This window comes from Microcaecilia unicolor, chromosome 1 (assembly GCF_901765095.1).
Source record: "Microcaecilia unicolor chromosome 1, aMicUni1.1, whole genome shotgun sequence".
NCBI classification, from domain to species: domain Eukaryota; kingdom Metazoa; phylum Chordata; class Amphibia; order Gymnophiona; family Siphonopidae; genus Microcaecilia; species Microcaecilia unicolor.
The window spans coordinates 484751166-484771248 of NC_044031.1; the positions used below are offsets into that span (position 1 = coordinate 484751166).

At 43.4% G+C, this 20083-nt stretch overlaps 1 protein-coding gene across 2 annotated transcripts in view; it reads left to right on the forward strand.

Annotated features, from left to right (window-relative positions):
* Window positions 1–20083, forward strand: part of SPIDR (scaffold protein involved in DNA repair) — a 602511-nt gene that overhangs the window by 307558 nt on the left and 274870 nt on the right. For both annotated transcript variants that reach the window (XM_030214124.1, XM_030214131.1), the window contains exon 10: window positions 1478–1728. In XM_030214124.1, coding sequence (XP_030069984.1) covers window positions 1478–1728 — 251 coding nt within the window. The remainder of the gene's footprint in view (window positions 1–1477; window positions 1729–20083) is intronic.

The window sequence follows — 20083 nt, forward strand, 5'->3', positions numbered from 1 at the left end:
TTGGGGGGGGGGGCTGTGTCTGTGTGTGAGTCAGAGAGAGATATGTTGAATTTCCTTGGTAGAGTTTGTGTATGAAGGGGGGTGGTCCTGAGAGTGTGTGAGTGAGATAGAGAGATGCTGTCTGTCCATGGCAGAGTGTGTGTATGTTCTTGTTGGGGGGGGGGGGGGGGGGGTTGGAGTTTGGTTGTGTGTGAGTAAGAGATGGTGATTCTCCATGGTACAGCTTGTGTATTTATTGTGTGTGTGGGGGGGGGGGGGGGTGTGAGTGAGAGACAAAGATCTTGATTCACGTGGCAGAGTTTGTGTATGATGGTGTGGAGGTGTTTGGGGGGGATTGTGTGTGTGTGTCTGAGTGAGAGATAGAGATGTTGATTTTGCATTTTACAGTTTGTGTATTAAGGGGGGGTGGGAGGGGAGTGTGTGGGTGTGAGTGATTCTGTTGGTAATACACGGTCTGCAAGCAGCCTGCAGTGTGTTAGTGCCGGTTTCTGCAGCGCTATCGCCAGGTGTCTGCCAGTGCCAGCACATAGCCCTGCAAAAACGTAGCATGCGGCCGAGATCCTGAGAGAGACAGAGAAGAAAATGGTGAAGTGAGGGCCGTACCTTGCGCTTTAAATGTTTGGAGGGGTGGTTGTGGAGTGAGCCGCTGCGTGTTCACGAAGAATCATTTTTCCCGCTGCCTCCTGTGGCTCTATGTGCCTTGGTTGTTAGTTCAATTTGTCTTTCTCTGCTGTTGCCGTCCAAAAGTTTGCAGGCGGTTCCTTAAGTTTTTTTTTTTTTTTCTGGTGTTGTGTGTAGAGGGCGCATTGTGGAAGTGCAGAGCCAACTAACTCGTTTTTTTTTTCTTATTACCCGCCCTCGATGTCATCACGTTTTGACGCGAGGGCGGGGTAGAGAGAGATTACCTGCCCTCGACGACATCACTTTTTGACACAAGGGCTGGCCAGAGAGAGATGGTTACAGACCTACGAACTTACGAACCCTTCACTGAAGCCACAGAGTCAGCTTCAGAATGTTGAGGGTGCATTTTATTATAGTAGAGATAAGTGTTGAGGCTTCTGCAGATGAGGACAGAGCCCACGGGGAAGGGGTGCGGATGGAGACAGGGCCTGCGGGGACGGGATGGGGATGAAGACAGTACCGGTGGGGATGGAGACAGTACCCACGGGACGGGGACATACTTTGTCTCTGTGCCATTGTCTAACCTGCACCAAGCGGTTGAACTTAAGTAAACCACACTACGAGTTCAATAAGAGATTTTTATGATTGCATCTAGCCAATCAAGATACTGATAACTTCTCCTTTAATTTATAATTTTAAAAAGTGCTAAGATTAGAGTTGATATACCTGCATTGAATAACTAGCTTGATTACACTATGCTTCTAGTTCCTTTTCTAACTTGACTGCAGCTTGATATTCCATGCCAGGGTTTCTGAGATGGAAATGTAATGTAGATTAATGACTTTGTCTTAACCAGATTGACCATATCAATATGAGTATTCCGGGGTCCATACTTACTGAAGACAACCAAGGTCAGCAACAGCTGTCATCTCAAACTGTGAGCGACTCATTGCTTGAAGTTGTGGAAACTCAAGGTGTTGCTGGTTGGAAAGAGGCTTGTGTTAGAGTAGTTGTGCAAAGGATATATTTTCTCCCTTCACAAGACACCTATGGAAATCATCTCCAGCGAAACATCTCTGTGCCCTCTGCTTTGCTGCCAAATGCTCGGTGAGTTTTAAACCCTTGTCATCTGTTTAAGAATGTTTTGTGCATGAAGGAGAATACTGATCAAAGGTAGTTCACTTTCTCAGGTTGACTTACAGGAACACATGCAGTGATTAATTTAACCCTCTGGGTGCCTCTCTCCAACCTTCATATCACAAGTTGATATGGTCCTGAAAAGGTCTTCCACAATATTGAATCAGCCTGCCAGCCTAAAATATAAATGGGGTTGTACATGGTCATTGTTTTTAGTGACAGGGATGGATTCCAGTAGTGGGTGGCTGCCTACTTGGAAATCCAGTGTTGGACTTATGTAGAAAGCTAAACCTCTCTAAAACTGTTTTTCCCCTTGCTTAATTCCTCTTGCCTTACCTCAGCCCACTCCATCTCTGGTATACCCATCCTAATTAAAGATGAGATTAAAATCCTCAGAGTCATCATTGACAATTTCCTTACGTTCAAATATAATATTTCCTCTATTAGTAAATTGTTCTATATCCTTCGATAAATACGCCTTGCAAGATCCCTTTTTGATAAACCCTCACTCTCTCTTCTTATCCACTCTCTTGTTATTTCTCTTGTCGATGTAAAAAGACTGGAAGTGGTTCAAAGAAAAGCGATGAAAATGGTATGTGTTTTGCATTGCAAGACGTACGAGGAGAGACTTGTTGGGGCATTTTTGAATAAACGTCTAAGTTTGGATTTGGACATCTTTGTAAAACGTCCAAATCCAGAGGTAGGGAAAACCGTATTTTAATTAATAGTTTAATTAATATTTTCGAAAAAGATGGACGTCCATCTTTCGTTTCGAAAATACCGTCAAAGACGTCCAAATCCAAGGACGTCCTTAAATTTGGACGTCCCTAGATTTGGACGTCCTTGGATTTGGACGTCTTTAACTTTTGGCGATTTTTGAAACCAAAGACGTCCAAGTCAAAAACGTCCAAATACAAGCCATTTGGACATGGGAGGAGCCAGCATTTCTAGTGCACTGGTCCCCCTGACATGCCAGGACACCAACCGGGCACCCTAGGGTGCCCTGTAGTGGACTTCATAAAATTCTCCCAGGTACATAGCTTCCGTACCTTGTGTGCTTGTAGCATAATATGAGTTTAATTGTCAGAGTTATTGATTTTGCTGGATCAGATACAAATATAAAATACATACAGATGCAAAGCCTTTACTTTCACCTTCCACCTGGAAACTACTGATAACAAAAACTAGTTGGGTGGATACCTAAGCCCATCAACACATCTCCAAAGAACAAAACTCTGAAGATGGACAGCAATCACAGAGACTGGAGGTAACAAAAGACAGCAAAACTCCACCTAAAAAGAGTGTCTACTCTCACACAAAGATTCTTTTAATCCTATCAAATGCCTTCTGGATGTATATCACAGCAGGTGTCCAGACAGAAAGTCTTATGATGTCATTAAACATGTGACCAGTTACCATGCTCCATCTCAAAACTAGATGAAGCCAGTTCTCAGCTATCCCTGAGTTTTCATTGGCTAAAGAATCGGTAGGGCCGCTGGACGATGGTGGTGTTAAAGGGGTGATCAGGGAAGACAAAGCTGTAGCGGAGAAATTAAATTAATTCTTTGGTTCGGTCTTCACCGAGGAGGATTTGGGAGGGATACCGGTGCCGGAAAAGGTGTTTGAAGCGGACGAGTCAGAAAGACTAAATGATTTCTCTGTAAACTTGGAGGATGTAATGGGGCAGTTCTGCAAACTAAAAAGTAGTAAATCACCGGGACCAGATGGTATTCATCCCAGAGTATTAATAGAGCTGAAAAATGAACTTGTGAAGCTACTGTTAGTAATATGCAATTTATCCCTAAAATCAGGTGTGGTACCGGAAGATTAGAGGGTGGCCAATGTAACGCCGATTTTTAAAAAGGGTTCCAGAGGAGATCCGGGAAATTATAGACCGGTGAGTCTGAATTCGGGGGCCAGGAAAAATGGTGGAGGCTATTATTAAGAATAAAATTACAGAGCACATACAAAAGCATGGGCTACTGAGACAAAGTCAGCACAGATTTAGTGAAGGGAAGTCTTGCCTCACAAATCTACTGCATTTTTTCGAGGGGGTGAACAAACATGTGAATAAAGGGGAGCCGGTCGATATTGTATATCTAGATTTTCAGAAAGCGTTTGACAGAGTGCCTCTTGAAAGACTCCAAAGGAAACTGGAGAGTCATGGGATCGGAGGCAGTGTATTATTATGGATTAAGAGCTGGTTAAAAGATAGGAAGCAGAGAGTAGGGTTGAATGGTCATTATTCTCGATGGAGAAGGGTAGTTAGTGGGGTCCTTCAGGGGTCTGTGTTGGGACCGCTGCTTTTGAACATATTTATAAATGACCTTGAGATGGGAGTAACTAGTGAGGTAATTAAATTTGCAGATGACACAAAGTTATCTAGGGTCGTCAAATCGCAGGAGGAGTGTGAAAGATTACAAGAAGACCTTGTGAGACTGGGGGATTGGGCATCCAAATGGCAGATGAAGTTCAACGTTGACAAGTGCAAAGTGATGCACTTGGGAAGGAGGAACCCGAATTATGGCTATGTCATGCAAGGTTCCGCTTTAGGAGTTACAGACCGAGAAAGGGATCTGGGAGTCATCGTGGATAGGACGTTGAAATCTTCCGCTCAATGTGCTGCGGCGGCTAAGAAGGCGAACAGAATGTTGAGTATTATTAGAAAAGGGATGGAAAACAAGCATGAGGATGTTATAATGCCGTTATATCGCTCCATGGTGCGACCGCACCTGGAGTATTGTGTTCAGTTCTGGTCGCCTCATCTCAAAAAAGATATAAAGGAATTGGAGAAGGTGCAGAGAAGGGCGACGAAAATGATAAAAGGGATGGGACGACTACCTTATGAGGAGAGGTTAAGAAGGCTAGGACTCTTTAGCCTGGAGAAAAGGCAGCTGAGGGGTGATATGATAGAGGTGTACAAAATAATGAGTGAGGTAGAGCAGACAGATGTGAAGCGTTTGTTTACGCTTTCTAACAATAATAGAACCAGGGGACACAAGATGAAATTAGAATGTGGTAGGTTTAAAACAAATTCTTTACTCAGCGCGTGGTTAGACTCTGGAACTCATTGCCAGAGAAGGTAGTGACGGCAGCTGGCCTTGCTGAGTTTAAAGGGGGTCTGGACAGATTCCTAAAGGAAAAGTCCATTGATCGTTATTAAATTTTGGGGTTTTGCCAGGTTCTTGGGGCCTGGATTGGCCGCTGTCGGAGACGGAGTGCTGGGCTTGATGGACCTTTGGTCTTTTCCCAGCGTGGCAGTGCTTATGTACTTATGAGTACACCCCACCTGACTTGCAGCCTGGGGTCCAACAATAAATTATAAAAAGGCTGGAAAACTTAATCTAATTTATGATTGTAAACTTCTTGGATAATTATTTTATTTGTGATATATTAAATAAAATGAACTGTGGACCTGTAAAGCAGGAGTTCTCAACCCAGTCCTCAGGGCACACCAAACCAGTCTGGTTTTCAAGATATACATAATAAATATGCATGAGATAAATTTACATGCACTGCCTCCATTGTATGCAAATCTATCTCATTCATATTCACTGTAGCATTTTTAGCGTGTGCTAAAAATTAGCGCACACGCTAATGCTAGAGACACCCATATAGTCCTATGGGTGTCTCTAGCATTAGCGCACACTAAAAACGCTAGCGCCCCTTAGTAAACAGGACCCTAGATCTATTGTGGGGTTTGCAACATTTCATGTACTAAAAAGAAAACCTAGTCACATCAACATGAGAGATGTTACTGTCTTGTATAGAGAGGGGAAGCTTGGGGGAGGGTCCCATTCAGTCAAATGAACATGGCCTTGTGGGGGTAGAAGGTGGAAAAGATGCCCCAACTGAGGCCCCAGCCACATCAGCGTCTGATTCTACTTACTGTCCCTAAGTTCCATCAGGCTCTGATCAGTGACCCTGGACATCTGACCCTCATATCAGCCTCAGCATGTTCAGTAGCAGAAAGTAAGCCTGGATCAATGATCAAGAAGATTTGCACATATAGACCTGGTGGCTGCTATGGACTGACTGCTTGCTGTTTCCCATGTTCCAGAAGATATTCCGGTCCGGTCCGGATCTTCCAGCCTTCCAGATTGTTTTGGTAGTTTTTTGGAACTAAGCAGTACCTGGTGAACTCCCTTGTATGTTGCCTTTATTAATCAACTGGAAAGCTTTCTAGTTTGCCTTGCAACAGAGGTCGTCTGATGAGTTTCTCGTCAGTGAGTGTTGTTGCAGTGCTACCTTGTTACTCTTATCCTGTCTTTGACCCTGTCTGGTTTTTGGAGGATTCTACTGCTGGCTGCCTGCCTTTGACCCTGTCTGGTTCCTGGAATATTCTTCTGCTTGCTGCCTGTCTGGGACCCTGGTTTGGTTTCTGGAGTGTTCTGCTGTTTGCTGGCCGGCTGCTTAACCCTGCAGTTCTGACTTCCTCCTCGGTCTCTTAGTCCTGCCGGCCGCCCACACCTGGGGGCTCAACCCCTGGGGAACGGTGATCAAGCGCAGGTGAAGTTTGGCTGATTCCTGTCCTGCTTGCTCCAGCTTGCATTGCCTCGACTGCAGTTTCCATCTGGTAGTTTCAGTCCTGGGTTTGCCGGTACATCTATTCTGCCTTGTCTTGTGTTTGGGTGATTCTCCTGCCGCTCCTCGGCAGTGGTCCAAGGGTTCACTAACCCAGTGGTTCCGCGAGTGTCCTGACACAGGTAGGACTTCGTCCTTCTCCTTCGGGCCTCCCTCCCTTCTGACTGCTTCCCTTCTAGGGAGTGCTTTTATGAGGCTTCTAATACCCAACCCCACCCTTTCTGGGCCCCTCCTCCTAATTCCAGATAGGTCCAGAACTTTCTTAGCTGGCGCTTTCTTCTTATAACAGAGATACCTCTTCCAGTCTACCTACCCTTAACCTAAAAGGGCCAAAACACTTCTTACAGCCTTCTTGGTTTAGGCTTTCATATATGAGGCAGAGCTCCCTCTACTGACCCCTCCCATCTAAACAGGGCCCTTACAGGCAGAGTTTACTCTAGTGGCCTCTCTACTGCAAAGAATGACTTATACTTGCCACACTATATATATATTCTGATTGAACAGTGTAGCCTGACGCAGCTTCTTGGAAGGCAAAACGTGGCCTCGTTGGGCATCTTGAGAAATAAATATCTATTTCTTCAATGTAGTGGAGTGGTCTGCTCTGTTCTGTTTGTGGACTGTTCATGTGCAGATCGGCACCTCCATGTTGTTGTACTATTGGTAAATAGTATACACTCATTCAGAAGCGTGCACATCATGCCCTATTTATGAAAGGAAAAATAAATTCCCCCCATTTCAGGCAAAATACAATATGAAACAACACAGGAAACATTGTTACAAACAACTGCACATTCCCAAGTTATCCATATCAAAATGTTAGCATCTCCAAAACACTGCAGACAAATGGACAGGAACTTCAGCTTCAAAGTTAAAGCCTGATAAGCTATATTGCTATTCCTTAGAAGCATAGGCTGTGCCACCCATCATAACATTAGGAGTGGCTTGGAAAGGTTTGACCCATCTCCTTGCCTCAAGGTAAGGTGCTGCACTGGAACTGTTGGTTAAAGGCAAAGACATGAGAGGTGACAAAAAGAAATCAAAATTTTAAAAAAGGTGTTGATGTGTTTCTTGTGATTACTTTCTCTGCCCGGTTCTTAACTCTTGTCATACAGTGTGTTGTAAATCTCCTATGGTGAGCACCGATCTTTCTTTCTAATGATCTAAGATCTGTATTAGTAAAATTTACATGTTATACAGTTCAATTTCTTGAGCCTGTGTCAAAACACAAATATATCCAATAGCTAGATTCGTTGTTAATATGTTCTTTAGTTTCTGTCAGCCTCATCCTTTTTGTTCCTTTTGAAACAAAAATAATGACACTGTCAACAGAATATCTTGGGACAAGAACCAATAAGCAGGGAGTGAAGTAACTGCCCATGTGACATTTAGAGTATGAATGCAGAGGTCTGCACAAACCCTCTTCCAGTGCATTGCCGAAAACTTTATCTTAACCAAAAATCAGTTGCTTTTGTGGCTTAGCAAGACAATATGCTAATTTGTTCTTTGCTGCTCCTAAGTTGCCCTGTTTTCTAATTTAAGATTGACCTTTGTTTCTTTCTCCCTACCCCTTGTCACCAGGCTGTGTGTGATCTGTATGTTCTTTTGCCTTGTGTTTGCTGATGAACTGCTTTTTATCAGAGTTGTGCCACTGCAGTGCTTGGTCAGCTGTGCTCTCTGACACAGGAGGTACTTGAGTCACTGAACTTACTACATGATTGTAGGGTTTAAAGTGGGTGAAGAAAGCAGCCTCATACAGACTAATTGGGGTGGGGGAGGGAAGCAGAGCCCATCTTGAAAAATAAGATCTATGAAATGTGTCCTAGAAAACAAGTAAAGAGGTAAAGCTCCATCTTCCTCTGAACATCTAAACTGTTGTATTTAAGGTCACATCTAATATGTCATTCCATTGTCTATTGCACTGTTTTTCCACATGTTTATACTTCTCTGGTATTAATATATCAGTTCAAAATTCATGAACGTTCTACAACATAATTGCTCTATATCTAGAATAATCAGTTTGAAATGTCCAAATCAGAGCCCTTCTAAGTGGCATTTTATGATAGTTTTTATCATGTTCTTTAATCTTTACAATTTTTTTCCTATCTCCTGCAATTTCTTTGGATTAATCTTCCTGCCATAATTTTTTTAAATCACTTCTTACTCTGTATACTCTCTCAGAGAAGGCCACTCTGTTGCAGATCTTTGTTACCTGTAAAAAGTTAGTTTCCTTCTACAATATTGCTTGCTAAGGGGTCCTTTTATGAAGCTGTGGGCGCAGACCCTTTTTTGTAGCGCCAGAAGTGGCGCTCTCTGGGGGTGGGAACTACTGCGGTAGTAGTTTCGGATTAGCGAATGGTAAGCTTTAATTGGGCTTACCGCCGCTTCATAAAAGACCCCCTAAGATTTTAAATAGAATTAGTCTCCAGGATGGGTCCTGGGACTGTATTTCTCCAATATGTTTGTAAACAATATTGTGGTATGGTTAGGAGGAAATGTTTGTTTTTATTGTAGGTGACACAAAAATCTGCAATAGAATGGACTCCTCTGAAAGAATAGACAAAATGACAAGTGATTAAAAATAGCCGTAAGGGCAAGATGGCCACTGACTAGGGAGGAATGTGCAGGAGTTCTGTTCTGTGTCTGAAATTTGGCGTTTTTCTGCTTTTGAGTTGGATTTTTAGCATTTGCTATTCTGAGAAGGAAAGGGGAAGTTAAAGGGCTTACCTCCTAGCCCTATGGCAAGTATCTCCCGCCAGACTGCGATTGCAGAGCACTTTTCTGGCACTCCTGGATCCTCCAGAGGTGAGCTCGCTGGCGTCATGGGGGAAGGGAGCCTCTCCCGCCCTGAGCTCAAAGTTACGCTGTCCCCGGAGGAGAGGTTGAGAGTTCGTCAAATCTCAGTGGATCTGGTTTCTGGAGTCCTTGAGACCTCAGCTTCTCTGAAGGGTTTGGCTGAGGTCCGTCGGGATGTCGTACTCAGCAATGCCTTTGAGACCCCTTGTCAGGTAAAACGGGCAGGTTGAAGTGAGCTCCAGGAAGGTTGTGCCCTTATTGGAAATAAGGGCACCCGGACAGGAGCTGAGATGAGCTCCGTTGTTCTACAGGAAGAGGCAAGACTTGCTTTCTTGTCATCAGCTGTTGAAGAACTGGGTAAAATTAGCAAGTACCCTCCTGAGAAACCTGCCCAGATCACTTTGGAATCGTTGTGGAATGTTATGGTATCAATGAACGCTTCTATGTCAGCCCTTGTGAAAGTTTGTTCAGGGACATTTGCTGGACTATAGTCTAAGGAGAAGGGAATTGAGGCATGTAAGACAAAAATTTCAAATTTGGAGAAGGAGTTTGAGAAAGTAACAACTGTGCAAACAACTTTAATGTAGGATGTTGGTATGCCATAGGAAGATCAAGAATCTTGAGAATCACTCAAGGGCATTAAATTTGAGAGTACTTAACTTTCCTAAGAGATTTTGGGACAATCGATTGATCTATTTAAGAAATACTTCCATGAAATTTTGGGTTATAAACCAGAATGATTTCCACCATTCAGTAGAGTGTTCTATCTGCCCACTCGTGTAAAGAGAAGTGGTGGTGAGGGAGTTTCTCTTTCTGCTGAGGTATCTACTGATAGTTTGGATATGTCTGGCTTGTTGGAAGAACCTGACAAAGAGGAATTGAATAGCGCTAACCCCCCTCATCTCCTTTGTTTTCCTTTCAGACAGAGATCATGTAATGAGACTGTTTTTACATCATAGACTTACATTATTTCTTAGTCAAGTTAGATTGTATCTTAGTATTAGTTATTTCGAGTTAATAGGTAATTGTTTTTTTATAAGCTTTGATACCAATGTATCTCTTTGAAATTACTTAATAAACATATAGATATGCATAAAGAAAAATCTGGATATTCCTGGATCTTTGTAAAACCTCCCAGGAGCAAAGGAAGAAATTTATTGCATTGCGCCAGGAAGTTTTGGCTCTAGGTGCTTAATTTTTGCTTCAATTTCCTTGTAAATGCTTAATTAGATTGCAGAATAAGCAGTATTTCTTTTATGAGCCAATTTAATTATTCTTTTTTAAGTATTCACAATATTCCTTTACAGTGATAAGGATATGATAGGTTAGTAACTTCTTTGTGATATAATATAGGCAAGTCACCCTTTCTTTTCTAAATTTCTTTTTTGTATTGTAATTCCCATTTATATACTAGTAATCTTGCTTCTCCAACTTGTTTGTGGACCTAAGATTTGGGTATTATTTCTTATTGATTATACTTTTGTAATTGGTTTGTGTAACTTCTAGTTTCTATTCATGGTTTATATACCTGATGTAATTTGAATATTCTATAAATAAATAATATTTAAAAATAGCTGTAAGAGTGGTTTCAAGTTTTAAGTTTTATTTCTGTTGATATGCCTCCAAAGGTAAAGCTGTCATGGTCATTTACAAACATATCAATAATAATAAGAAAACTAAAATTAAAAAAAAAAAAAGGAAAGGATAAAAGAATAAAAAAGAGATCATTCAGTGTGTCAGCCACATGACCAAAATCAAATTTCAGTCAGGCTTCAGCAAGGATCAGGTGACCCTCAGGGGGAGTAATGCTGGCTTCAGCCGAACCCCTGGTATGCCTTTTCTTGGCTGGGAAGTGTGTGGTGGAGGTGCCCAATGCTCCCACCAGCTGCTTTCCAGGTGCTGTGGAGGACTTGCAGTCCATCTGCATATCCTCCCAGCCTTCTTTGTGGTGACTCCCAGGTCCACTCCAATCCGCTCAGGGCCTTTGCTCAAGGTGCGGCGCGCTGTCGCATTTTATCTTTACATTTTATATTTTCTCCCAGTTACTTCTTATGGCAACAGTACACTTTCTCTTCTTAGTACTGTCCCTTCCTAATTTCTTTCTCCATCCAAAACCACTGTATACTGTGCAGGAACACACTGCCCACCTTCTGCTTTCATCATCTCACCATCTCTTTTGTCTTCTCCCTTCTTCTCAGCACTCAATCTTCAACATTTCCTTCCTTCCATTCAAGCATCTCCATTCTATCTGAGTACATCTCGCCTTCGTCGCTATCATCATACCTCTCCTACCGTTCTCCATACTCTCTTGCTCCTTCTCCTGCTCTCCGCTGGGGATATCAGTCCCAATCCTGGTCCTCCACATCAGCTCTCATCCTATTTGTGCAGGTCACACCATGATGCCTCCAATCTAATTTCTGTTATTCTCCTCTGCCCTTCTTCCCTGCCTTTCTCATGTGTTCTGTGAAATGGCCACTCTGTCTGCAACAAACATTCCTACATCCACGACCTCCTTATCTCTTGTACTCTCCATCTTCTTGCCCTGAGACTTGGCTTTGCCCTGAAGACTCTGCTTCAGCTGCGGTCCTGTGTTATGGAGGTTACCTTTTCTCCCATACTCCTCACACGGTTGGCCGCAGAGGTGGTGTCGGGCTACTACTTTCACCCTCCTGTAGATTTCAACCTCTTCTTCCACCTCAGTCTCACTGCTTTTCTTCCTTCAAAATCCACCCCATCCATCCATTCACTCCTCTGCCTCTCTGAGTAGCAGTCATTTATCCGACCCCCTGATAAGTCTCTTTCTTCCTTTCTCACTGATTTGGATGCCTGACTTTCCTTCTTTCTTGAACCTTCATATCCTTCCCTCATTCTTGGGGATTTTAGCATTCATTCTAATGATCCCTCTGACTCTTATGCTTCTGAGTTTCTCGCTTTAACATCCGCTTTCAATCTTCAACTGTGCTCCACTAACCCCACTCACCAGAACAGCCACTGCCTTGATCTTATCTTTTTCTCAAACTGCTCACTCTCCAGTTTCTGCACCTCAGCTCATCTCCTCTCTGACCATCATCTGATAACTTTCACACTTAAACTGCCTCCCCCCACCCAGTCCCATCCAATCTCAACCAATACATTTAGGAATCTTCAGGCTATTGACCCTTCTACTCTGTCCTCCAGTGTTTCAAACCTCTTCTCAACCACTATGTTATCCAAGTCTGTCAATGAGGCTATCTCTTCCTATAATACTGCTCTTGAATTGGCTCTGCTCTCGCTCCTCCCATTCCCTGTTCTGTAAGGCGTACCACACCCCAGCCTTGACTGAACTCTAGAATCCGCTACCTGCGTTCCTGTGCCCACTCTGTCGAACGCCTTTGGCTGAAATCCCGTGCCCATGCTGACTTCATACATTTCAAATTCTCGCTGACCTCCTTCCAGTCTTCTCTTTCACTTGCCAAACTGGACTACTACATTCCCCTCCCTCCCTCCCTCCGAGTTCCAGGGTCGTCGTCCCTCCCTTCCTTCCTTCGAGTTCCAGGCCTCTTGACTTACCTCGTCGGGGACAGGCTACGGCGGCCGGCAGCAGCGGTAAAATGCGAGTTCCAGGGTTGTTCTCCCTCCCTCCGAGTTCCAGGGTCGTCCTCCCTCCCTTCTTTCAAGTTCCAGGCCCCCTCCCTCCCTTCGAGTTCCAGGCCCCCTCCCTCCCTCCCTCCGAATTTTAAAAGTCATCTCTTGACTTACCTCGTCAGGGACGGTTTACGGCGGTCGGCAGCAGCGATAAAATTCATGCAGGCTCAGCCCTTCTCTCTCAGTTCTGGTCCCGCCCTCATTTCCTGTTTCCGCAAGGGTGGGACCAGAGCTGAGAGAGAGAAGGGCCGAGCCTGCACGCATTTTATCGCTGCTGCCGGCCGCCGTAACCCGTCCCCGACGAGGTAAGTCGAGATGACTTTTAAAATTCGGGGGGAGGGGGCCTGGAACTCGAAGGGAGGGAGGGAGGACGACCCTGGAACTCAGAGGGAGGGAACAACTCTGGCTGAGGTGACGGCGCGCGTGCCAACAGAGAGAGCTCTGCATGCCCTCTCTGGCACGTGTGCCATAGGTTCGCCATCACTGATCTAGACCATTATCCTGCTTCCAACAGTGGCCAATTCAGGTGACAATTACCTGGCAGAAACCCAAATAGTTGCAAGATTTCATGCTACCAATTACAGGGCAAGCAGTGGCATCCCCCATGTCTATCTCAATAACAAACTATGAACTTTTCATCTAGGAACTTGTCCAAACCTTTCTGAAACCCGGATATGCTAACTGCTGCTACCACATCCTCTGCTAACAAGTTCCACAGCTTAAATATTAGTTGAGTGGAAAAATATTTTCTCCTATTCGTTTTTAAAGTATTACCATGTAATTTCATTGAGTGTCCACTAGCCTTAGTACTTTTTGAAAGAATAAACCATCGATTTATATTTACCCGTTCTACACTACTCAGGATTTTGTAGACCTTTATCATATCCCTATCATCATATGAGGACTTTGAAGCAGGTTGAGCTTCAATGTTCTTATTGCTGAATGTGATTTCATTCATTGCTCTCCTTCTGCATACCTTCCGCTTTGATTTAAGTTTATTGCCCTGCTTTCAAACCCCCGTGTACTGTGGAGTCAGTGATTCGCATGCTTCTTTCATTTCCCTTTACCCTTCTGCTTTTCTTCATATGTCCTGCAGCTTGCAGCCTAAATCGGATTTCTCCTTTTGCTGCCTTAGGGCCCTGTTTACTAGGCATGCAGAACTACAGTATCTGTGTTACCTCACTTTGGTGCCCATCTGAGCCTTGGTTCCATGCTGTAGGGGTTAAGGAGAAAGCGCAGGGGTTGCCAGTCTGGTCCACAGCTGTCCTTTGCACAACAAAAGGAGATAGATTTGCTCCCAAAGAGACTGAATTGATCAGGGGTTACCAATCTGATCCACAGCTGCCTCCTGTTGCACAGAGTTCCAGAAAGAAGAGGACGGATAGACCATCTGGGGAGGGACTGGATGGTGGCAGTGGCGTTCCTAGGGGCGCTGACACCCGGGGCAGATCGCCGATGTGCCCCGCCCCCCCCCCGGGTGCAGCGCCCCCCCCCCAGAATAGCGCAACCCCCCCCCCCCCCCCCCGGCGAAAGAACACACCACCCCCTCCCCCGGGTGCACGGCTCTTCGTTTCCATACTCCCTGTGCCCCGGAACAGGAAGTAACCTGTTTCGGGGCAAAGGGAGCATGAAAACGAAGAGCCGATAGGCGCGCGGCACCCGGGGCGGACCGCCCCCACCGCTCCCCCCTTAGTATGCCACTGGATGGTGGGACTAGTGTTGCTGGTGAGTGCTCACACAGGAAATAGGCCCAGCCTTTGGGTGTTGCCTGATCTAAGATAGAGGGAGCAGTGGGGAACACAGAACTATAGAGAGAAAGAGAGAGAGGAACACAGAAGATCTGTTTACCTACACAAAAGAGAGTGAGAGGAGTGAAGTACATGATTTCACCAAAGTCTAGGAGCTAGATGATAAAGGCAAAGAACTGTTAAAGAGAAGAGAGTCTGGTTACCAACTCAGAAGTAACAATTGGCACATGACCAAGAAGTATAGATTTTAACAACTGTCTGGCCTGCAAAGAAGTGTGAGAGATGCATGAGCTTGAAGTAGAGAACAATGCTTAGAGGAAATTGCAGTTATAAATCCTTTGACCTTTTTTATACTGTTTGCAACTATTTTCCTTTGTTCTTATGGACTCTTTGCCTAATTGTTTTCTTATCCCTTCTTTTGTATATATTTGTACATTTTAGAGAGGACAAAAATATAATTTTACTTTTACTCTGAGCATGCTTCCTGTTAAATTTTTTGTGACTTTTCTATGCCTGTCTACTACTATCAAAGCCTGCCATTAGGGGACACTTTGATAGTCTGTGTGTATTAGGAAAAAAACACTTTGAGGAGATTGGATGCTTTTAGCCATAGACCCTACTTAAATTTTTTATGGACTCGTCTCTGGCCCCACTGATCTGAGAGGTTGCTACAATATTGCCCTATTTGTGTCTTTGGGGTAAATGCTTAGTACCTCTGGCCCTAAGTGTTTTGTATTTTGTGTTTATAAACTTTCAGTATCCATTGCCTTGCTAAAGATTTTTAACAAAGAATTAGTAAACTGAGAAGAGAAACTGTATGTCTGCATATTTAGATACTTAAGTAGATGTACTGAGCCATGCCTCCATCCCCTCCTTGCGGTATGTAAGGAGAAAAGCTGTGTTGCTAATCATGGAATACCAGCCAGTATAGCATACTGTGCTTAGGTATATGCAGAAAGGATGCGAGTGCAAACGTTCTCGAGAGGATTTACCTCCCCCCCCCCCCCACAACAGCCCCAGCACATTTGCCATCCCACGATTTCCTTCCCCCTACTCCCAGGACACACTATCAACCTCTGATTCCCGTCCACTTCACCAGAAACTGGAATTAGAAAGTGTTAAGCGCAGAGTAGAGAAAAACGTTGTTTAAAAGGAAGAGCCAGAAATGTTGCCCCAAGCGAGAATATACTGTCTCAAAATGGTTGAGAAAACAGGCAGAGGTTTAGTAGGGTAGAGCTAGAGACTCTTGTAGAATAATTTACACTGGGTGATATTACTGGAGATCACTGTGTCTGATTCATGCCCCAGCTAAATAGGAGATATGGATTCAGAGCCAAGAAGTAGCTTGATATTAAGTGAAAAGCTGACCCGACACAGTCCTGTAGCAGTAGGAAGTGGAAGAGGAAACTGCAGAACATTATTTTTCCCTTGGAAGCCACCCTCCAGAAATAACAAACAAGTACAATATTAGTGACCCAAAATTAGGGCAGGTGCAAGGGTATTAGGTGCCCTAGGTGAATCTTAGCATTGCACTCCCTTTAATTAACTTCAAGGCCCCGGGCACCCCTTCCCCCCCCCTCGAGATTTTGATAAACTCAACAATTATGACCTCAGTGCCATATCTCCCAGAATAATTGTATAAACCTGCACATTTGGACACCATTCTGCATTTAATTAACTTTTTTAGTATATACTTAATGAGTGCTATTTCCAATTGCCATTTACCTGGCTGATAGCTCTTTTGCGTTTGTGTGGCTGTCAATCCTATTGCTTTACTTTGACTGCAGCGTCTTTTTGCTGTCCGTCCGTCCCCCCCATTATTTTAAGTTGCTGCTATAGGCAGTCACCTAGACTTGCCTAATAGTGGGCCAGTCCTGCCCAGCATGTAGGTATGGAAGCGATTCTTAATTTTGCCTTCTACCAAATTGCAATAGGACTTCAGACTGTTCCTGTGGGGGCTTATCTTGGGTTTTGTTTGTGTGTTTTTGGTTTGCAGATAGAAACAGGAAACTTTACAGCATACAGCTGAGGTAGAGTGTGTGTGTGTTCCATTTTAATATAAACCTACCATATATACCGATATATTTGAAATATGTCAATGTTACTCTTACTAATCGCTATTTCCTCTGAAATAAAGGTTCAATGTGATATACATCGGGACACGCTAGAGAGGTACAATTCCTTGATGAAATCAAGGACAGCTTTATGGAGCAGCTGGTGCAGGAGCTGACGAGAGAAGGAAAAATTCTAGACTTGGTCCTTAGTGGAGCGCATGATCTGGTGAGGGACGTTATGGTACTGGGGCCGCTTGATAACAGTGATCATAATATGATCAGTTTTGATATCAACCTTGAAGTAACTATACACAGGAAGTCAAATACATTAGCGTTTAACTTTAAAAAAGAAGACTATGATAAAATGAGAAGAACGGTTAAAAAAATAACTTAGGGGGGTAACTGAGAGGATAAAAACTGTACAACAGGCATGGACGCTGTTCAAAAATACCATCCTGGAGGCCCAGGCCAAAAAGACAGCCAGCGTGGTTGAAAAATGAGGTGAAGGAAGCTATTAGGGCTAAAAGAAACACCTTCAGAAAATGGAAGAAGGAACCGTCTGTAAATAACAAGAAGCAGCACAAGGAGTGTCAAAGCAAATGCAAGGCACAGATAAAGAAGGCCAAGAGGGATTATGAAAAAAAGATAGCATTAGACGCAAAAAAACATAGCAAAAATTTTTTTCAGTATATTAAAAGCAGGAAGCCGGCAAAAGAATCGGTTGGGCCGCTGGATGACAGAGGGGTAAAAGGGGCGATCAAGGAAGATAAAGACGTAGCGGAGAGATTGAATGAATTCTTTGCTTCAGTCTTACCGAGGAAGATTTGGGTGGGATACCGGTGTTGGAAATGGTATTTCAAGCGGACGAGTCGGAGAAACTTACTGACTTCACGGTAAACCTGGAGGACTTAATGGGGCAGTTCAGCAAACTGAAGAGTAGCAAATCTCCTGGACCGGATGGTATTTATCCTAGAGTACTGATAGAACTGAAAAATGAGCTTGCGGAGCTACTGTTAGTGATATGCCATTTATCCTTAAAATCGAGTGTGGTACCGGAAGATTGGAGGGTGGCCAATGTAACGCCCATTTTTAAAAAAGGTTCCAGGGACGATCCGGGAAATTATAGACCGGTGAGTCTGACGTCGGTGCCGGGGAAAATGGTAGAGGCTATTATCAAAAACAAAATTACAGAGCACATCCAAGGACATGGATTACTGAGACCAAGTCAGCATGGCTTATGTGTGGGGAAATCTTCCCTGACCAATTTACTTCAATTCTTTGAAGGAATAAAAAAACATGTGGACAAAGGGGAGCCGGTTGATATCGTGTATCTGGATTTTCAAAAGGCGTTTGACAAGGTACCTCATGAAAGGGGCTACAGAGGAAATTGGAGGGTCATGGGATAGGAGGAAATGTCCTTTTGTGGATTAAAAACTGGTTGAAGGATAGGAAACAGACAGTGGGATTAAATGGGCAGTATTCACAATGGAGAAAGGGTAGTTAGTGGGGTTCCTCAGGGGTCTGTGCTAGGACCGCTGCTTTTTAATATATTTATAAAGGATTTAGAGATGGGAGTTACTAGCGAGGTAGTTAAATTTGCTGATGACACAAAGTTATTCAAAGTCGTTAACTTGCGACAGGATTGTGAAAAATTACAGAAGGACCTTACGAGACTGGGAGACTGGGCGGCTAAATGGCAGATGACTTTTAATGTGAGCAAGTGCAAGGTGATGCATGTGGGAAAAAAGAACCCAAATTATAGCTACATCATGCAAGGCTCCACGTTAGGAGTTATGGACCAAGAAAGGGATCTGGGTGTCGTCGTCGATAATACACCGAAACCTTCTGCTCAGTGTGCTGCTGCGGCTAGGAAAGCGAATAGAATGTTGGGTATTATTAGGAAGGTATGGAAAACAGGTGTGAGGATGTTATATTGCCGTTGTATTGCTCCATGGTGCGACCGCACCTTGATTATTGTGTTCAATTCTGGTCGCCGCATCTCAAGAAAGATATAGTAGAATTGGAAAAGGTGCAGCGAAGGGCGACTAAAATGATAGCAGGGATGGGATGACTTCCCTATGAAGAAAGACTAAGGAGGCTAGGGCTTTTCAGCTTGGAGAAGAGACGGCTGAGGGGAGACATGATAGAGGTCTATAAAATAATGAGTGGAGTGGAACAGGTGGATGTGAAGTGTCTGTTCACACTTTCCAAAAATACTAGGACTAGGGGGCATACGATGAAACTACAGTGTAGTAAATTTAAAACAAATCTGAGCAAATCTCTTTTCACCCAACTCATAATTAAACTCTGGAATTTGTTGCCGGAGAATGTGGTGAAGGGGGTTAGCTTAGCAGAGTTTAAAAGGGGTTAGACGGTTCCCTAAAGAACAAGTTCATAAACCACTACTAAATGGACTTGGGAAAAATCCACAATTCCAGGAATAACATGTATAGAATGTTTGTACGTTTGGGAAGCTCGCCAGGTGCCCTTGGCCTGGATTGGCCGCTGTCATGGACAGGATGCTGGGCTAGATGGACCCTTGGTCTTTTCCCAGTGTGGCATTACTTATGTACTTATGTAATAATCCTAATAGCACAATGTTTGTGTAATAAACATGATAATAACATCTAAATAAATATTCTTTCAGTTGCTTTCAAAAACGTAAACAATTTGTTTCCACTGTAATAAGTAATGGAAGAGAATTCCAAAGTGGTATTTGTACTTCAAAAATAGTATTAAATAGTCTAAGAATATCTTACTATGAAACATAGGACAAAGGATTAGCTGTTTAATCAGTCTAGTACAGGAACCAAAGAGAGGTGTAGAAATCATATTAATAAACAAGGTGCTGAACCATGAATTATATTGATATAATATGCAAAAAGCTTTGAATAGGACACGTTCAGCAACTGGTAGCCAATGTAGTGCCTTCATGTAATTAAAGACACTAGTGAATCTGTTTGATCTGAAAATTAATCTCACTGTGGGTCTCTACATAGGATGGAGTTTCTTAAGATAGTTGATGTTAGGCGCCAGGTACAAAACATTACAGTGGACAAGGTGAGGAAATATCATTGAACCACATGGGCAAATGTTTCTTTGGTGAAAAAAGCCTTGAATAACCTTAACTGTCTCAATTAAAAAAAAAATTCTTCCATAGGTGGTTAACTCATGAGTGGTAAGACAATGAAGAATCAAGAATGACTCCTAGAACTCGAGATTCAGTTTCAACCGTTAGGATATTATTCTCTGCCATTTTTACAGTGGAAGGTACTGTTTGTTCTGGTCTTTTAAACCGTAAGATTTTGGTCGTGTTAGGGCTTAATTTCAATTTATTTAATAAAGCCCATTCTTGAGTTCTATTTATTCCGCTGACAGTTACATCCGGTAATTCAGAAATTAAGTAAGGGACTGGTAAGAGTAGTAAAATATCATCTGCATATGACAAAATAACATCTCACCCGCATTTAATCTAAGTTGCCCTAGAGATGACATTAAAAAAACATAAAAATATAAACAGAA